The sequence below is a fragment of the Liolophura sinensis genome, chromosome 3 (assembly GCF_032854445.1).
Source record: "Liolophura sinensis isolate JHLJ2023 chromosome 3, CUHK_Ljap_v2, whole genome shotgun sequence".
Taxonomy (NCBI): Eukaryota; Metazoa; Mollusca; class Polyplacophora; order Chitonida; family Chitonidae; genus Liolophura; species Liolophura sinensis.
The window spans coordinates 19,203,944-19,224,059 of NC_088297.1; the positions used below are offsets into that span (position 1 = coordinate 19,203,944).

The following is a 20,116-nucleotide window of genomic DNA, read 5'->3' on the forward strand; positions in this document are numbered from 1 at the left end:
CGCAATAGCGAAGAAGGAAATTGAAGGAGGGACCGAGTTGGCCAGCATTGTAGGCTACCGGTAATGGTTTTCCGCTCAACTGCCTGTTCGCCTGTAGCAGGTGTATATTTACCATTTGCGAGATAAATTCAAGACCCTGCATTCAATAAGACAAGGCTTATTCAATCTACTATGGTTCAAACATTATCGGTATATCATCTTGCATCTCTGGGCGTAATCTTTATATCTCCCGCCGTACACTCCGCATGCGGGTAGTTATTACGCAATGGGACGCTCTGCCTGGTCATAATTTCAATTATCTTCCCGCACCAGCCCAGGCCGTAATGCTTACGTGCTGGGTCTGAGAGACTGCCGGCAGAGTGGGGTTGTAGCAAACCCCATGTCCGGGTTAACAAGAAAAGCAGTGATTCAGTAGCCTTAAACGTCGTTTAGATTTCCGCATAGAAAGGCGACTGTGTTTATGATGTAAACGGTATTTGCCCCAAAACAAATTTTAATTCCAGACATAATGATACGAATTGGCTTTACAACGGTCAAAAGAAGATAAAATTCAGTCACGAAGGAGTTAGCAATTAAGGTTTTAAATTTTTTTAAACGGTGCTAAAGTGTGTAACATTACCCATTCCATTATAATAATATGTCATTTAATGATATCCTTGAATTATCTAGGGGACTCCGTTGCTCAGTTGGTTAGCGCACCAGCGCAGCGTAATGACCCAGGAGTCTCTCACCAATGCGGTCGCTCTGAAGTCCAGCTCATGCTGGCTTCCTCTCCTGCCGTACGTGGGAAGGTCTTTCAGCAACCTGTGTATGGTATGGGTTTCCCTCGGGCTCTACCCGGTTTCCTCCCACCATAATGCTGGCCGCCTTATATAGTGAAATATTCTTAAGCACGACGTAAAAAACCAATCAGATAAATAAATAAATAAATAAATTGAATTATCTAGTCCTTGATGATGTACCACTGGATAAGAAAAAATGTTTTTAAAACAGGTGGTGCTGTTCTGGAAATCTGTACATTGTCTAGGGTAAATTCGTCCTTAATTGCCTTTGGCATGCTGTAGGAAAGGAACGAGAAAGATTCTTTGCCCTGATCGAAGGTCAGAACTGATAGTTGTCCTTTTACAGTGACTCAGAGATTAAAAAGGGCAGGGTGAGTTTTCACGTAGAAGAGGTATTTGCTGGGATCGGGTAATTTGCAAGTCGTGACACGTTTGATGTACGTGGAATACCAGTCTGACAGTTCACGTATTCCTTGCATCGCGAGACTTAACAAAAGAAATATAATGCCCATCTGATGAATTCGTAATGGATCATGTGTTCGTTTCACCCAGAAATACAGGAACCGTCCACTATAAAAAAGATGGCCCCGTTCTTTGCACCAGTGTTTTGGAGCAAATCTCTTCGTACGCACCTGGATCGACCTGTTGCTCAGAGATTCCAGCAAGTCTACAGCAATTTCTACATCCAAAATGAGACATCGCTGGATTTTGTCGCACCTGGTATTGATTTCACTGCTTGTGAGTCCTTACCTGGGAATGCTGACTTTGCCTGAAAGCTTCAAAGACGCAAACGCGGAGAAAGGTAAGTTGGCAAAATGTTACATTTATTCAACCGTTGCTACGTGTGTCTCATGAGTGAAAATCTGTGCTGTATTTTTGTGTTCACTGACACCTACAGTACTAGTGTTAAATTTTTCTTTACTCCATGCTTAAAAATCAAGGAGATGGAATGCTACCGATAGTACGATGTTGTGTTTGTCTTTAATTGTTTGATTTGGGTTTAACGCCGTATTTAAGAATTTTTCACTCATAGGACCGGGTGGATTTATATCCGTGTGTGGTCGAAACAGACAGTCGTATACCACGGTTATTAAATCCCAATTTAATAATTCCATAAAAACTGTCAAAAAATTATATGTAAATAAGCATACAAAGTAAAAAATTAGGACGGATTTATTTAAGGAGACGTAAACAAGATGTTTCATTGATAAGGGAAGGAATTTTCTGTGCGAAGGAAAAGGGAGTACTCGGAGTAAACTACCCTTCTTCTCCAGGTTCCTCGTAAACAGTCTTATGTATAACCCAGCCGCGCTAGCGCAGCGTCATGACCCAGGAGCATCTCAACAATGCGGTCGCTGTGAGTTCAAGTCCAGCTTATGCTGGCTTCCTCTCCGGCCGTAAGTGGGAAGGTTTGGCAATAGCATGCGGATTGTTGTGGGTTTCCCCCGGGCTCCGCCCAGTTTCCACCCACAATAATGCTGGCCGCGATTGTATAAGTGAAATATTCTTTAGTGCGGCGTAAAACACCAATCAAATAAATAAATAAATAAAATCCAGCCCGTTCAGCGAGAGCTAAAATCCAGTCATTGGTCCGGCGTCAGTCATCGAGAATCAAGAGAATGTACAAATTTCCAGAATCCCAGGACCGGTATTTATGAAACGTCTTAAGACTTAAGTCAAATATTTAAACACAACTACAAATAAAAATGCTTTGTTTTAGCAAGTTGCACACTGATTCTTTACTGCAAAACAATGTGCTAACCAGAATTTCAGCTCTTTTCTGTTCTGAGTTTGGCTTTTTATGGACTTGCAATGTATGACTTAAATTTTAAGTTGCTTGATAAATACGGGCCCAGTTTCAGTTTATTTTGTTCCTTTTACTTCTTTGTTGACTAACACTACTTTCAAGAATTATTGACTTACAAAATTGCATTCAGTTTTATGGGTGGAGGAAACTGGTGTGCAAAATGTAAACCACCGACCCTTGGAAACATACTGGCGAACTTTGTCACGTGCAAAGTACACAAAAAGACCTTCAACGCAGGTTACACTCCTACAAATTCCGTGTCCAAAGGTGGGTTTGAAACCCGCACGTGATGTGTCCAAGAACAACAAGCAACATTATCCACTATAGTCCACGGCCAACTCCCATTTTCATGAACAAAGTTATTTACACAATCTTTTAAAGTAATAGATATGTAGCTTTAACGCAAGGCAAGTACATAGAAGTATAACCAAGTGATGTCGAAAATAAATAAACATTCGATATCCAATTTGTCAATTCCACCATGCTTTCTCAGTGAAAATGTTTATGTTTGTGTTATATTCGTTATAAATAATATCTATGAAACAAAACAATGAAACAATGATTCTGTATTGTAATTGATATTATGTTTGACAAAACTTAAGAAACTTTGAATGGAGGCGCTGCATTCACCGGTGTGAAATGATAGTTATGACGTCACCCTGTTGTTGAAGGAAAGTTTTTCGACATGTAGCAATCTGCAGATATCGTATGGTATGTTTGACAAAATTTAGGAAACTTTGAATAGAGGCGCTGCATTCACCAGTGTGAAACGATGGTTATGACGTCATTCTGTTATTTAAGTAAGGTTTGTTTCTACGCGTAGCAATCTACAGGTACCATATGGAATGTTTGGCAAAATTTAAGAAAATTTGAACGGAGGCGCTGCATTCACCAGTGTGAAACGGTAGTTATGACATTACTGTGTTGTTTGTTTTCTACATTTAGGAATCTACAGACACCATATGCTCTGAAATAAATGCACCCATTGTGCTACACTATATGATATTTATTCACAAATGACACATATGTTTATATGTGCGAGAATACTGATGGTCTGCGGCCGTCGTTTAGACATAGAAAGCACATGTAACAGTGCATCGTAACTGATTTACGAATGTAGCGGCGCTAATACTTTCTCACGTGTATAAGCATCAGAGTTGCCCGGTTAGAACGTCCAAAACATGGTACATTCATACTCCTGTTTCTGCGTGACACCTTACGAGGATAGGCCAACAAAGTCATGTATGTACAGGATGACATTTGAGTAGTCATGCCCTTACGGGTGTGGGCAATTTGTCATCAAAATCAAATAACTGCGCGTCAATCTTGAGAGATAAATTCACTGAAGTTGTTTGACAATACTAAACGATAAGGATAATATAACACCAGTCACGTCTGTTTTACCCCACACCCCAACCCTCACAACCACAGGCGAAGATAATAGAGGAATTCCTCGCACTAGCCAGATAACATCCTGTCATATCTAGTAAATAACTTTATGAAGTAGTAAGGTGCTGAGCGGAGCTCGGTGAGTAACGATAAATGCATGCCAAATAACAGTACAGGAACAATACATGCAACGTCAGAAGTATGTATTTATGTATGCATGGCTTTTTAACGTCGTACATTTCCCAGTCAGGTGACAATGAGTCACTAGGTACATGTAGATATTATCTGTCTTCTTGTGACAGGGCAAGTCCATGCCGTCAAAGTGCTGCCGTCACTGAAGTATCATGCAGAAGACACCAGACATGACACCCCACCCATTCACATTATACTGACACAGGGCCAAATAGCCAAAATTATCATTTTTCAAGCCACCATAGCGGTCACAACGTCAGAAGTAATATGTCAACTGTGTGATATTAAAACTGCTTAATGTTTATATATCCCTTAGTCCTGGATTAAGCGCAACTGGATACAATATAGTGAAAGACGTTCAACAAAGAGTAAAACCAGAGCAGCTACGACAGTGTGATAACTAGCAAATGGGCACACGTAACCGGTGAAATACGGCCTCTTGTCAGTTTACTTACCAAGCCTAGCTGGGGGCCTCCGTGGCACAATTGGTTAGCGCGCTAGCGCAGCGTAATGACCCAGAAGCCTCTCACCAATGTGGTCGTTGTGAGTTCAAGTCCAGCTCATGCACACACTATAATGAATGCTTACTTTTAACATGTTCAAGGTGTGTTTATGTTTCAGCTACACGTGTATGTTTCATAAATATGGTGATTTATTTTAAAAAGACATGCATTATTTTATAAATACATGCAGTATTTCATAAGTAGTTTATAGCATAAATGCAATAATTTATGTAGTAAATTGAATGGATGTATTGCTTACACGGAGTGATTTAAAGTTTTCAATGTATATTATCAACATTTTAAAGCGGTCTTATAATCAGTTGTTGCATAAACATGTATAAGTGTTAAACACCTTGCAATTAAACATTAAGCACGTTTATTATCTGTTGCAAAGAGATGTTTAAATGTTAAACATTTGTTTTTTCAGTGTATACGTTAGAATATTAACAAAGTGTGTGTGATAAGCTATATTAAGCCATATATACTAAGAAATCAGGGTATACTTACAGTTTATCTATAGGAAGATTTTGCGAAGAGCCAAAACTGTAGAAAGTACATTGCAATGAGCAGATCTGCATTTACAGTAAAGTTTTATGGCACTTTCACTTTTTGACGAACGTCAAATAAGATCACGCAATATTGATATGACGGTTGTGTTTCTCCAGAATGGCACGTCGTCGGAGAACGCCAACCCTCCCATTCATTGAAACGGAACACCATTGCCAAATACACGCTCGGGGAAAAGGTTTCATGTTTTATGCTGTAATCTTTTGTATTGTATTAAGTACTTTGTCAACGGCGGGTCAAAGCCATGCAATGCGTCACGACATTCTACACTCAGTCAATAAGCGGATTTTTCTGTATTTGTCTCTCAACTTCCTTGTCGCTTGAAAAGACGTTTTCAGCGTTGTCCCTGAATGTAAACCCTTTGCATGACATCGAATTTGCCCTACTGGCAAGAGTAGTCTCTGACCCGACCTGATCCTGAAAAGTTCTATTGGATCATTGACGTTCTGGTTATCAGGTTTTTCTTTCTTTTTTTGTTTGATTGCTTATACTAGAACGGTGTCTTCTTGTTCCACACCTGTCCCAAACCTGACCCAATGTCCACACTCACATGGAAGCGCCTTTCGTTGGCCTCCCTTCTATAACACAGTCACTCAGATTTCCTTCATCAAATAAACCTAACTGCCAACGCCCAAGGAAAAATACCTTGAAGGTCGGATTAGAAAAATTAAATACATCAGGTCTTATTTTCTTCTCCAAAATACAGGAATAGTATCATGTCTATGTCGGGAACCGGGAACTTCGTTACTGTTTATTTATATGGTAATGTTTGTGGGTGGTTGTGTGAGGTTGTGGGTGGTTGTGTGAAGCTCTGCGTGACTGTGTGATGCTGTGCGTGGCTGTGTGGCTGTGCGTGGTTGTGAGGCTGTGTGTGGCTTGTCAGCTGAATTGGTATTGTTATACCAGATGCTTGAATGTGGTTCTATGCCGGGTTAAATTCATGTCGCGTTAAATTTCGGGCACTGACATTGCGCTTTACTCGATGTAAGAATATTGTATAACTTGCACGATTATTCCTGTTTACGTTGAATTAAGTGATACGTTAGCTTGCGTAAATGATAATTGTATTCAGACAGATTCATCGTCTCAATATTGCAACTATGTAGTCAATAGTAGTGCGCTAAATTACAAGGCTATTTCATAGGTTCGTTCTCTGGTCATGTGGTTTATATAAGGCTGCGGTAAGCCGTTTGATGACACTGCAGCCCCGTCGATGTTCTTTGGATGGTATCTGTGACCGTCGGATACGTTTAGGGCGGACCATCGTCGTGTGCTGTATTTGGTGTACTGATTTTGGCAGACAGAGGACAATGGAGCTTTGGAGTTACTGTGTACTTAAAGCTGTAATGAGGGTGGGCTTTGGGTATGCTAAATTCTAATTTACGACAACAAACTGTGTTTAGTCACGGTTGCTGTTGTGAACAATAATGTCGTTACACGAGATATTATTCTTGTAATCCGTAACGATAACTATAGTGTGATATTGCTTTCTTCTTGATTTGCATCTTCATCCAATCTGGTTGACCATTATAATCCACTTTTGTTCATTTGTAGTACTTACCTAATCGATTATCTCGTGGATTCTGTTTTGGAGTATACGTATATTCTGTTGTGTTGACTGTTAGTTTATATGTTGAAGGGGTTTCCCTTTGTGTCGTACATTTGTGGAATAAATCTGCATTCTTATCCCGTCTTCTTCTCCTTAATTGGGGGCCCATGTGTCTGCGTTCTCCGACATCTAGTAGAGTGATGCGTGTAGTTTCTATTAGGCAATACACGGTCACATGATGTCAGACAAAACATGATGTCCAACGATGACGCCCTCCAGAAAAGCAACGCCACGCTCATTAGGTAATACACGACGCAATAGCCAGCGACCTTGAGCAGACAGGCAAGAATCATGTTGCGTTTATTCTACTGCAGTTATCGCCCTCTTTCTGCTCTGTCTGCTTGTTTGTAAGGTAAACAAGAAGACCCGTTCAGCGATTTAATGCACGAAGTAATCTATTCGTACCTAATAAAGACGTACAACATAGACAGAAAACCAAGAGCAGCGACGACAGTGTAATAGCTGGTAAATGGCCACACGTAACCAGTGAAATCTCGTCAATTTACATTAGTTACATGGCTCAACTGATTCATTTAACGATGTAACGACATACCAAGAAGTACTGAACCTCACTGACTCGTGTGTTTCAGCGAAAGAGCCAACAGATCTGTGCTAATCAACTGCACAATTTAGGTACCAAACGATGTTTCTTTTCTCTAACCTATTTAAAACTGGCTCCTTACACACTGCAGGTTAAGAGAACAAATCGCACGGGTCATACTCTATTCGGTCAGATATACCCAACGATTTCGGGGCAAGAGTCGCCTTCACCTGGTCGAGTTGATTGAAATGCCTTTCCCGGTTCTCCCTCTTTCGTCATGTGATCTGTTTATTCTGGTGGGAAATGTCGTGGGCTGTCTGGATATACATAACGTTATCGTGTTACTTGACAAGGAGTCCGTTATTGCGCGTGATTTCGAGTCTTAGCAAAGTGAAACTAAACGGACGTAAAAACACATTCGTTAAAAAAATGAAGAGATTTACTATCTCAGTTGATCGGAACATGAAACTGAGGGCACCGGAAACTGCAACCTGTGCTTTTTCTGTTTATCTAAGCGCAAACCTGTCAGGCCTGGGTAATAATAAAGACTCTATGATGGGAAGTATATAGGGTCTAACGGCCAGTTGATCATGATTCATCCCGATGGTGAGAAAAACTGACCTGCTTGATACGGTAATATATTAAGTGTGTTGTCACTTTCACCAAATGGCCGTTTTCCGCCCACCATAATGCTGGCTGCTGTCGAGTAAATGAAATATATACAAATCAAATAGACTATTTGTTAAATGCACAAAATACTTGTAGACGCTATGCAAGGGTTCCCCGGAAACTGAGATACATAAAAGAGCGAGGATATTTATGCGGTTTGTGGGTTTCACAACCGTGTACACAATGAGCCTTTCACTGTAGTGTTATATTTAATATAAACGAAGATATTTTTGAAATGGAGTTTGTGCTTGTCTGACTTCAGGAAACGCTTGAATAATTGATTCTGGATCATAAACCACAGGGTAATATGCAAATTTCAGGAGTTTTTGAGGCGGGAAAGGTCCATGTCTGCCCTATAAAAATGAGGTATATTCTGTAATACTTGTATTGGCAGTCCATATCACTTTACTTCATAACTGTGTCTAATTTTGTTTAACTCGGGGCTAGGGGATGTGTAGTAATCGTGTTAAATCAAATCGCCAAGTTGAATATATGAACTGATGTTATTCATTCGCCTATAATATTCCTTACGTCTCTCCAACACCACTGAAGACTGCTTCCCAGTGCACGATTCCGTCCAATTTCGTACAGATATACTTTTTTTAGCTCTTCTTAGTCTTTTTTTGGGAATTGGCGTTGCAACTATTGACACGGAACGTTCATTTAGATTGATGGCTGGTATATGAATGTCTGTTTCGACGAATAATTGGGATCCTAGGTTTTAAGACAGCTTGGTGGTTTTAATCAGCTTTAATCAATATACCTACCTGCATTTTCGCCTTTACTACCTTAAGTTTCATGCTAATACTGAATGTGATTGCAGTAGAGATTTTGAGTAATTCTATATCAGTGACGTCTAATAGTGTCACGTATTTTTACTGAAGTCATGCTGCTAGGGTTTACATACGCTTTTATTTAAGCGTGTACATGGACTTTTAGAATAAAACCATAAGTGAGGTTAATTAATAAGAGTCCATATTTCGCCTGTTTCTTGTGACTACGGCCAATTATTACACTGTTGTTGCTGGTCTAGTTTTACTCTTCATGCTGTATTTTTTTTGTTCGTAAATAAACTAATGGTTTTTCTTTACAGTGTTTGGATCATTGAAGATTGTCAGTGCATATAGCAATGACGGACGGAACAAACGCGACATCTCTGACAGCTTCCCTGAACACATATCGTGTGAGCTGAGGGTTTCAGGAGAAACAATGGGACTTGATCTACACCGTAACAGAAATGTTGACGGCAAGAAGCCAGTTTATGTCATGCGAAATGGAAAGATAGTGCTTGAAACAATAAGCACCTTAAAGGTAATATTCATTTTATTGATTTTTTACCTTAGTGGCACTAACCTTGATCTACTGCTGGGCATTGGTACGCACTTGTATCAATAAACAAATGTAGCTAGCAGATCTTGAATTTTGGGATTGTTGTGATTCATTCGGAATGGCGGTTGCCTTTTGTTTTGTTTAAGGACATTTTCCCTTATTTATTTCTGGCGATCATATGATAATCTCAAGGTTGCAATTTCAGACGAAGCATCCGTTGATTCAGACGTTGCTTTGAGTCAGATGGTTTGTCAAGAACCTTGCTAAGTCAGGTGGTTTGTCTAGAACCTTGCTAAGTCAGGTGGTCCAGGGTCTGCCCGGTTTCTTCTAGCAATAAACCTCACCGTCGACTTGTCTACGTGGCAAAATGAAGCCGATCATCAAATACAGGATTCTGGTGTTTGGGTAATTAATGGGTGAATTATGAATTACCTGTAGACTCTACACATCCACCTTATAATAATTATACTATTTAATATACTAAATAATACAGCTAAAAAATAAAGCTTGTCCAACGAAAGTTTAACTTTTCTCATTAGGATGTGGAGTACTTCCAGGACACAGAGAGTGGCGCTGCCTTAGCCGTTATATGCGAGACTAAGGCTGACGGAACATGTGAATACCGTGTGGTAAGTGCCATCTTAGTACGTATGCCATTGCATGTAGAGCACTTGAACACGTCTCAAGAACGATCCAAAAATAATACAGTATTATAATACATACAGTATTGCTAAATATTTTAGCAATTTAGTCTGCATTCAAAAAAACCCAGAAAAGAAAACAGGGTGGTCAAAGCAATATTTTGAAGTATTGACCATTTTCTATATGTAGGTACCATATGTACAGAACAATAAAGTTCAGTACAAGACCTTTTTGCTGTCGACAGAATTACTTCTCCTCTCTTGAAAGTGGCGAATTGTAGTAACCAGGTAAAATTGACATCGTTACCTCTCTTCGCTAAGTAATTTTCACCATTACACTCTAAGAAAAAATGGTGGAAATTTTTCAGTAAATTTTACTACCAGTGTGGGTTTTAGGAGTATTTTTTTGGTAGATCTACTGCTCCATTCTGACTCTAAGTTTGCAGCCTATTGTGTATAAGTCAAATTATGTCAAATCCACCGAAACCCTCTCACGTCAGCTTCTAAAAGTTTACACACTCAAAAGACATTACGTCCTAAATATACAGACCAAATTTCAATTTCATCCTTAAGATTTCTGTTCATGGGACCAAAATCTAAATAGCCTCAAATACGCATGTTCCTTGTCCGCCGCAGAAAAAAACCCATCTTGATTCAGCAAAACTTGTGCCTATCTGGCAGAAGGGTTTCTCAGACACTAGAGCCAGACAATTTTTCCAGACAACACTTGATTGACGCGTGTCACAAATGTTCAGAGCGCCCCCTACTCATGACAACTGACTGGTGATGCAATGTCGGTCACCGGAACGTGCGTTTTTGAGGCTGCGACCTCAGAGGCCCTCTACCAGCTTCCATATACAAACACAATTATGTTTCTGCAGGCCATCTTTTATTTATTCGATGTTCAAATTGGTCTGAGCCCGTGATCAGCACTAAAGCCTGTACCATACCTTGAAAACGCAATCTCGTATAGCTACAATATAGTTACCAAAACCACTTTGGGATACCATTAATCCTACTTGAACCTCTCTACGTGACACATGCTCGCCGGAGAACTGTCACTTTTTTCTCATTTGTGAACATGGATGAAGTTGAGTCTCCAGACGGCATTGTTGTTACCATGAAAAGCGTTCGTGGAATTCGTCAAAATGAATAAATGTATTCATCATCGCTATTTCAAAGGCTAGGCATTTATAAGATTTCAGTGTCTGTGCTGCGCTCTCTGACAAAAAGTAACCTAACCAGGGGGCTTTCTGACGTCATGGGGAGTAAAATGTATCAACTGTTCGAAGATATGTTTTGTGGAAAGGCTCTTAGCGGAGATGTTCTTTAACTGAATACTACAAATAATATTTGTATTTACAATATTATCACATTTAACAGACCTAGTTTACACTGCATGTATACGAGGAAATCCCTCTATACATATACACCGAACTGTGTCATACACACTTCTCTTTTACATACACATTGCATGTACACCACGAAATCTCTCTATACATATACATCAAACTGTGTCATACACACTTCTCTTTACATACACATTGCATGTACATCACGCAATCTCTCTATACATATACATCAAACTGTGTCATACACACTTCTCTTTACATACACATTGCATGTACATCACGCAATCTCTCTATACATATACATCAAACTGTGTCATTCACACTTCTCTTTACATACACATTGCATGTACATCACGCAATCTCTCTATACATATACACCAAACTGTGTCATACACACTTCTCTTTTACATACACATTGCATGTACACCACGAAATCTCTCTATACATATACATCAAACTGTGTCATACACACTTCTCTTTACATACACATTGCATGTACATCACGCAATCTCTCTATACATATACACCAAACTGTGTCATACACACTTCTCTTTTACATACACATTGCATGTACACCACGAAATCTCTCTATACATATACACCAAACTGTGTCATACACACTTCTCTTTTACATACACGTTGCATGTACACCACGAAATCTCTCTATACATATACACCAAACTGTGTCATACACACTTCTCTTTTACATACACATTGCATGTACACCACGAAATCTCTCTATACATATACACCAAACTGTGTCATACACACTTCTCTTTTACATACACATTGCATGTACACCACGAAATCTCTCTATACATATACACCAAACTGTGTCATACACACTTCTCTTTTACATACACATTGCATGTACACCACGAAATCTCTCTATACATATACACCAAACTGTGTCATACACACTTCTCTTTTACATACACATTGCATGTACACCACGAAATCTCTCTATACATATACACCAGACTGTGTCATACACACTTCTCTTTTACATACACATTGCATGTACACCACGAAATCTCTCTATACATATACATCAAACTGTGTCATACACACTTCTCTTTTACATACACATTGCATGTACATCACGAAATCTCTCTATACATATACACCAAACTGTGTCATACACACTTCTCCCTACTGATATTTTTCGATTTAAACATCTGACCGTTTGTTTTTGCTTCAAACAAAGGTGCAGTTTCTGATTTACACTTTACCGCCAAATTTCTCGCTTTTCAGCATGGTCTGAAGTACTGAATTATGGGCTAACTCGTTTGAATGTCCAAAATTCCTTATTTTAGGACTTTTCACTAAGTTTCTTAAACGACGCATCTCGACACACATTAAGACCAATTTCCAAAATAATAAACCAAATTTATTACAGTTGGATTCATTCTAAAACTTTTATGACAAGAGCAAATTTATCAAATAAGAAAATACCAGAAAAGGCAAAATTGTTATACATCATTGCAGTTTATTGTGATGTTTAACTATTTGTGCTATTACTTCTAATAGGAAGGAATCGTGACCATGGGAGGAGACAGGTATCTTGTTTATCCAACTGAAGAACAACAGGAGCAGCACCCAGGAGTGTCATACGCGGAGGGTGAATCGCCATATGTGGTGGAAAAACTGAACTCAACTGTGACGAACTTCAGTGATTATATAGTTTCGGGTACGTTTACTAAGTGTGATGTATCTGTTGCTTTTAGCTCTTTGTTAAACGTCAAAAGTGTCTGTTTGATAAAGACAATGCCGTTATCACGACGGTATCTCATTGTAACTGGCCGGGCCTACTGTTCACATTTTATAGCGCTGCCTCACTGGAACACCATGCCAAAGACGAAGGCGCCAGGACCCATTTTGTCACAATGAACTAACACCGGACCGACCAGTCTTTGGTCCGTTCGTCTTATAATGATTGAATGAATGGCTATGATTTATATGGCTAATTTTTCAGTCATATCTGAATGGGTAATGCACGAATATTCCACAAAAAAACTAACTTCAATTTTGGCTAAAATATTGGCTAAATGATTTCGAAGGATGACATGCATTGTTAGTAGAATTATTAGAATCTGTGAAAGAGTATATTCCAAATAACGATAATGATTGATAACTATAACTGACTTTAGTATCTATCTATCTATCTATCTATCTATCTATCTATCTATCTATCTATATATATATATATATATATATATATATATATATATATATATATATATATATATATATATATATATATATATAATATTTTTATTTTTTTTATTGTCTGAATAAAGCGCCAATTGACGAATGGATGGTATTATATGCTGCATGGACAATATCACCAAATTCAGAATGCTAAAGACTAGTGATGTGCAAACAAAATGTTTTGTTCTATTAATTTTAAATATGGATGAAATTTGAGTGCGGTTTAGTAGTGTGCTGCCTTCTTCTGCAGCTGAATCAGCTATTTCAATATTACTGAACTTGAGATAAAAGTCGGCGTGCGTTCATATCGTTCTGCTCTGTAATCCCTCTTTAATGAAGACATTTTGTTTCATTATATATGTTTTTGGTGTTTACAATTTCTAAACTTAACTGTGTTTTTTTTCAGACTTTGTTCCCCAGACTGTGCCCGAAAGATTCGGCCGTGTCCGAAGAAAGACGAAAAAAGTCAACTACAATGTGGAGTTAATGATGGTCACCGACACTTCCGTGTACAAGTTGTAAGTTAACCGAAGTGTATCCTGGAAAAAGTTAAACAAGGTGTACAATTGGAAAGTTAAAAGAAATGTCCCACATGAAAGATAACCAAAGTGTACTGATGTTAAAGTTAACCACAAATACTTGGAGAGGTTAACCAAAGTGTACAATGGGAAAGAAGTTAAACAATTCGAGAGATAATGAGGTGTATTACAGCGAAACTAACTAGGAAATGTCTAGAGTATGGTATAAGTTTAATTTTTAGTAGTAGAGTTAGTATTAGTTTTAGAGTTAATTGTAGATAATAGATTTTAAGATTAGAGTAGTCCCATCGCAAGTAAGCCTAAATAGCCCATAGCCCAGGTGAATGCTATCGGAAATATATGGCGAAAAGTAAACGTAAAACATAAAATATTGTACAATGGGAAAAATGACGAACGTGCACCTGGTACTATAGAAAATTGTCGAGGATGTCGATATAGCCTGAATAAAATAAAAATAGAACAAGAGAAAAGTGGCACCCATCAATTGCCATCCCTTTTGGCACTTGTGCGCTGCAAAAAATCCTGATCTTTTTCCAGCTGGTTTGACAAAACGGCAGCATCCACCACAACTGAGCGGAGAGCCCTGACCCTGTCCAGGATAAGACAGTACTACGCTTTCGTTGCTAATGCCGTAAGTCCGACACTTTTCACTTCTTGGACGTAGTAAAAGCGCGAGAACCCAAGCTTTGGTAGCTATTGTTGGTTGTCTGCATAGATAAGAATGCATTTATACAACTATAGTCAGCCATTTCAGTATACACAAATTGAGGTGAGATCCAGTAGAAAGGTTATCAATGTAGATCTGAATTTTTTTTCTTTTAACCATTCTATTATTTGACTCAATTAAATAGTGCCACGCGCTTAAAGTCTTACGTGAATTTCGTTGACAATATTAATAAAATTTTATGGCTCTGATATCTATTTTTGTTTTCACATTGGGTATAAATGATTTTGAAGTTGTATTATATTTGTATTTGCTGTATTATTTAGGTATTTGGTGTATTATTTACTCAACCACATAACGGAGATATGTACCAACGTAAAATATCGCGTGCAAAAACAAAAGACAATGACACCAAAAAATGTTGAAGGATGTCAGACTGATGATTCATTGAAAAAGCCTCGTAAAATTTATGCACGGAATTTTTGTCTCCAACTTAGTCAATTTGGATATCGCTTTAATCTGCATGCCTAATAGTTCTTTTTATTGATATCTATTAATGTTGGTTACGCTTCTCTTTTTGTAAATCGGCCTTTTTGAAATTAGGTCTATTTCATCCATGATCTTTACTGTGCACGCCGTATAGTTTTTGAGAAAGCCACTTTTCTTTCAGGTTGATCTGCGGTATAAAAACATCAAGGAGACAGACCTGGCGCTGAACGTACTATACAGTGGACTGCTTATTATTGAGGTGGGATTTCATTAAGCCACTGTCGCTTTACGCGTATTGCACCCATGTGTTTTTATAGGGAAAAGTGAGATACAATGCAATTCATATGTAGTGATACATGCACGTGTGACATAATAATGCACGTGTGACACAATAATGCATGTGTGACACAGTAATACACGTGAAACACATTAATACACGTGTGACACAATAATGTACATATGACATATTAATGTACATGTGACACATTAATGTACGTGTGACAAAAATAATGTACGCGCGACACATCAATGCACATGTGACACATCAATGCACATGTGACACATCAATGCACATGTGACGCATTAATGCACATACAATGACGGTATTCACCACAAAAACATCTGTAATACAAAAGGGAGTAAAACCAGACCAGAGGCGACAGTAAGATAGTTGACAAACGGTAACACGTAACCGGTGAAATCCGTCCTCATCTCAGAGTTTTTATTCCAGCTGTTCATGGAAATACATAAAATTTAGCCGTTTACATAGCCCTTAGCAGCATGATTCAACAGAATTGGGCAAAGCATCAAATCGAACCTACTATATGTTAACAGCCAACGTGACATGCAACATCTCTGTTATGTAAAGAGTAATTTTAATTTGTAAATTTACTCTAACATTCCATGCCGAGAACCCACAACATAGACTACTGTACTTGATTTCGCTTTTTCTGTAGGATCCCACTGTATCCTTCTGGACGGATGGGATAGCGAGAAATAACCCAGAAGACGCCAGTCGGAAGATGATTGACTCGGACCAGGCGTACACTTCATTCACACAATGGGTACAGGGGCGCAAGGATTTGCCGAAGTCAGATCACGTGATGCTCTTCACTGCGTGAGTAGTCTCCATTCACATGGCAGTTACAATACTATAAAAGAGATACAGCATAGAGAGTAAATCCAGAGCATCAACGACAGTGTGATAGCTGGCAAATGATCACACGTAACCGGTGAAATACGGCCCGTATGATTGTACTTCAGAGTTTTATTCTAACTGTTCATGTAATTGCATAAATAGTAGCAAATTACACACCCACTAGTACCACGGCTTAAGCAGAATTAGGTTTAAAAATGCAGTAAAGTTAATTACAATTTTTTTAGATGTCACTGGTCTAGAATTACTCCGTATACTGTGTTGTCATCACATTTAACATACAACAACAGTTACTTTTTGATATTAAGCTCAAAAGCTTTTCTGTGAATTGTTTGGTTTTTATTTAATTATGGCTACTCGTTTACAAGGGTTCGTACTTCACAGCAAAAGGCCAAGGATACTTACTAATATTTCACGTTTTCTTGTTTTGTTTACTTGGCCTTGTGTTACTTCTTAACAATTCAAACGCCTATGCAATGAAACCAACGAAATTTAATAGTTGAGTTTGAGTACTAGCTGGGTAATTTTCTAATTGTGTCTTGACTGGAAATTTGTGCCTTAATTGGAAATTTCTGTCATATCAAGTGAGACAGTGCGTCACTTAGGAGTCAAATATAAAAGACTACAGCAAAGGGAATAAAACAAGAACAGCGAAGAAAGTGTGATTGCCTCTAAATTGTCAATCATAACCGGCGAAATCTGGCATCTTGCCACTTTACTTCAGTGTAATGTATTACACTACAAATTTGAAATCTGTTTCATTCTTCGTAAATTCACAGTTACGACCTATCCAGAAAGGGTGAAACGTCAAATACAGGTAAACTATTTCCATCTGCTCTTAAAGGAAAAGAAAACATAACAATGAAGTAAGCATAAGTATAGAATAATTCACATTTTCGTGTTTAGATTTATTTATGTAGTCATATGTGTAGATTGTAAAAAGGGGTATGCGGACCATACTAAATATGATTATCATCGATGACGTCACACGACATTTGTGCGCCTGTTCTCGTGTGCATAGAATTCCACTGACATGTCATGTGCGCCAGTGGACAGAAATACGAGTTACATATTTGTTTGAGAACCGATGGAAGATCGGTTTCTTGTCTTTAACTTCACACGTCATCAATATACCCAAAGAAGCCTGATACAATCTAAACATTTCACTGCGTTTATGCTAATAAAAGGAAACTTTTTCAGACACGTATTTCTAAATAATTTTTTTTATACTGAAACTAGATGCTTTCTTCAGTTTATGTTTTCTTTCCCTTGAATTTGTAAGCATTTACAAATTACTCGATGCATTCTAACATAATATAACATGTGATAAAGGAAGTGTGAACCAATACCATTTCTACGTGTGAAAACCAACTTTACAATAAAATATGTAAACTTACAAAAGTTTGTCCCTACGTTCGATGTCTTTCTGAATTATTCCATTTATTTCTGTATGTGATTAACATTAAGCGCCGTACTCAGCACGTTTTGGCTTCTATATGTTCATCTGTGAAGGGAAATCGGAGTATTGGGATTAAACTAACCTTCTTCACCAAGCACCTCAACACCTCCTGGCTTAACCGTAAAGCGTTATCCGAACAAGCGAGAGTTGGATTTGAGATCAACGCTTGAGCGGAAAGCGTGCTTAATTTGTGTCATAGTACATGAAGACCTATATAAACATGCAGTTTTCTTTGATTTTTCCATTTTTCTGAGCTGTCAGATGTTATATAGGTGGTGGATGAAATTGGCTGGGAATTATTCATATCCTTTTGCTGTATAGGTTTGGCATACGTTCGGTCCATTTGTAGCAGACGCAGCACTTCAATCTGCGAGAACCTGTTTGACTTTGATAGAGTTGAAACTGCAGCCCATGAACTTGGTCACAGGTGAGCGATTTTTATTAATTTTTTGATTTAAGTATGTTCTAGCTATGCCAAGTGATAAAATTTATGGTTCGCTTAGACCACTAAGGCTTTTAATCGTCAGGTTGCGAGTTCGAATCCATATCCTGTCGATTCGACGAGGTCAACAAGTATGCCAAGTACTTGCTGTAGATCGATGGTTTATTCCAGGCACTCCGACTATCGCCTTTAAAGAATTCTTCAGAGTGGCGTAAAGAATACCATCAGTTAAAAGTTGATCTATCTGACAGGCTTTTCACGCCGTACTCCGGAATGTTTCACTTATTTATTTGGGATGTCCTCAGTTTTAATGAAGAAAAATTGACAAAAAGTATAACATATATAAATTTTGTATTTTCTGCTTTATACATTTAAACTGATTTTTCTTTATTTGTATGTCCAGCCTCGGAGCTTCCCACGATGGTGATGGCAACGCATGCCCAGCTGCAGATAGTTATATCATGACACCCACGTCCGGTCTTGCGAAAGGTGCCAATGCAAAGAATCCTTGGTATTTCTCTTCTTGTTCCATAGCATACTTCCGGGAGAAGATTCGACAACTTGACAGGTATATTAGCCCTTACTTACGTTTGCATCTGGTTTTTTTTAATCATTATAAATTACACTGGGTGGAAAGGTAAAGACACATGAGACGTGGATTTAACTCTGGCCTTAAGAATTTGTGGATTTCACGCACTGTCCGTGGAGCCTCGGCGACAACAAGCGATCAACGACACTCATATGACAGTTTGTGCTGTATTCACTAAAAAAAATTAATCTGTTCATTTTAGCAGAATGTCTGAGTGATACTAGAATATATCCTATTATTATAACTTAATACTGTGTCATATTCAACATAATATCTTGTTATTCTAATATGGCCTTTATGTTAGTTTAATAGAATATGTGTGTTATATTTAACAGAATAATGTGCTGCAGTAGCAGAATACATTCTGACATCACTCAGACAACAGAGGTTCTGTGAAAACTAACAGATGAATTTTTTTCAGTGTAACGTTTAAGACCACATGCTATCCATTACTATGATGTGCATGTCTGTGTGGTACATGTGGGAAAGTGCGTCAGTACACTGCCAAATGTCCGTGGTTTATGTCGAGCATTCATCCATCGTACATATACCATATATTTTCGTGTGTTCAGTTAATGTGAATCCCCATGCCGATTCAAGATAAATGCGCCATGGCATTGTTTTACTGTCATTGTATATTAAATGTGAGGACAACATAGTATTTTGTGAAATTCTAAACCAGTGACGTCAAATAGATTGCGACTAACATCGCTGCATATTTTACCTAATTCTGCTTAAGCCATGGCGCTAGGGTGATGTTTTTGCGGCTATGTTTTAAGCTTATACACAAACAGTCAGAATAAAACCCGGACTGAGGTATATTAACAACAGACCGTATTACAACTTGTATTATGTGTGAGCATTTGCCCACTGTCACAATGCCGAGACTGCTGTGCTTTGTCAAGAACTAAAGGAAGGATAAGGCAAATGCGGTTAAATAATATCAGAATAAATTTACACCACATCTGCAAAGACGGTATGACAACACTACGTGTTGCATATTATCTTCTTTTAAAAAAAACAACAACAATAGTGATTCATTGACAGAGACAAGAGTCTGTGAAAGGAACAGAATAATACGTGATTAGTTGCTAGAATTTATCTGAATATAATACATATCACAAACTATTTAAATATTATAAACTATTTAAATATAGTTCACGTAAAATCTTACGGTAACCGTCTT

At 38.3% G+C, this 20,116-nt stretch overlaps 1 protein-coding gene across 1 annotated transcript in view; it reads left to right on the forward strand.

Moving 5' to 3' along the window:
* Window positions 1–1,385: 1,385 nt before the first annotated feature.
* LOC135463867 (zinc metalloproteinase/disintegrin-like) overlaps window positions 1,386–20,116 on the forward strand; it is a 29,991-nt gene continuing 11,260 nt past the window's right edge. Inside the window, exons 1-11 of the mRNA XM_064741323.1 lie at window positions 1,386–1,584; window positions 9,153–9,370; window positions 9,928–10,017; window positions 12,912–13,071; window positions 13,999–14,110; window positions 14,669–14,762; window positions 15,466–15,543; window positions 16,241–16,401; window positions 17,220–17,257; window positions 18,221–18,326; window positions 18,745–18,909. Of these exons, the coding sequence (XP_064597393.1) occupies window positions 1,473–1,584; window positions 9,153–9,370; window positions 9,928–10,017; window positions 12,912–13,071; window positions 13,999–14,110; window positions 14,669–14,762; window positions 15,466–15,543; window positions 16,241–16,401; window positions 17,220–17,257; window positions 18,221–18,326; window positions 18,745–18,909 (1,334 nt within the window). The 5' untranslated portion in view covers window positions 1,386–1,472. The remainder of the gene's footprint in view (window positions 1,585–9,152; window positions 9,371–9,927; window positions 10,018–12,911; window positions 13,072–13,998; window positions 14,111–14,668; window positions 14,763–15,465; window positions 15,544–16,240; window positions 16,402–17,219; window positions 17,258–18,220; window positions 18,327–18,744; window positions 18,910–20,116) is intronic.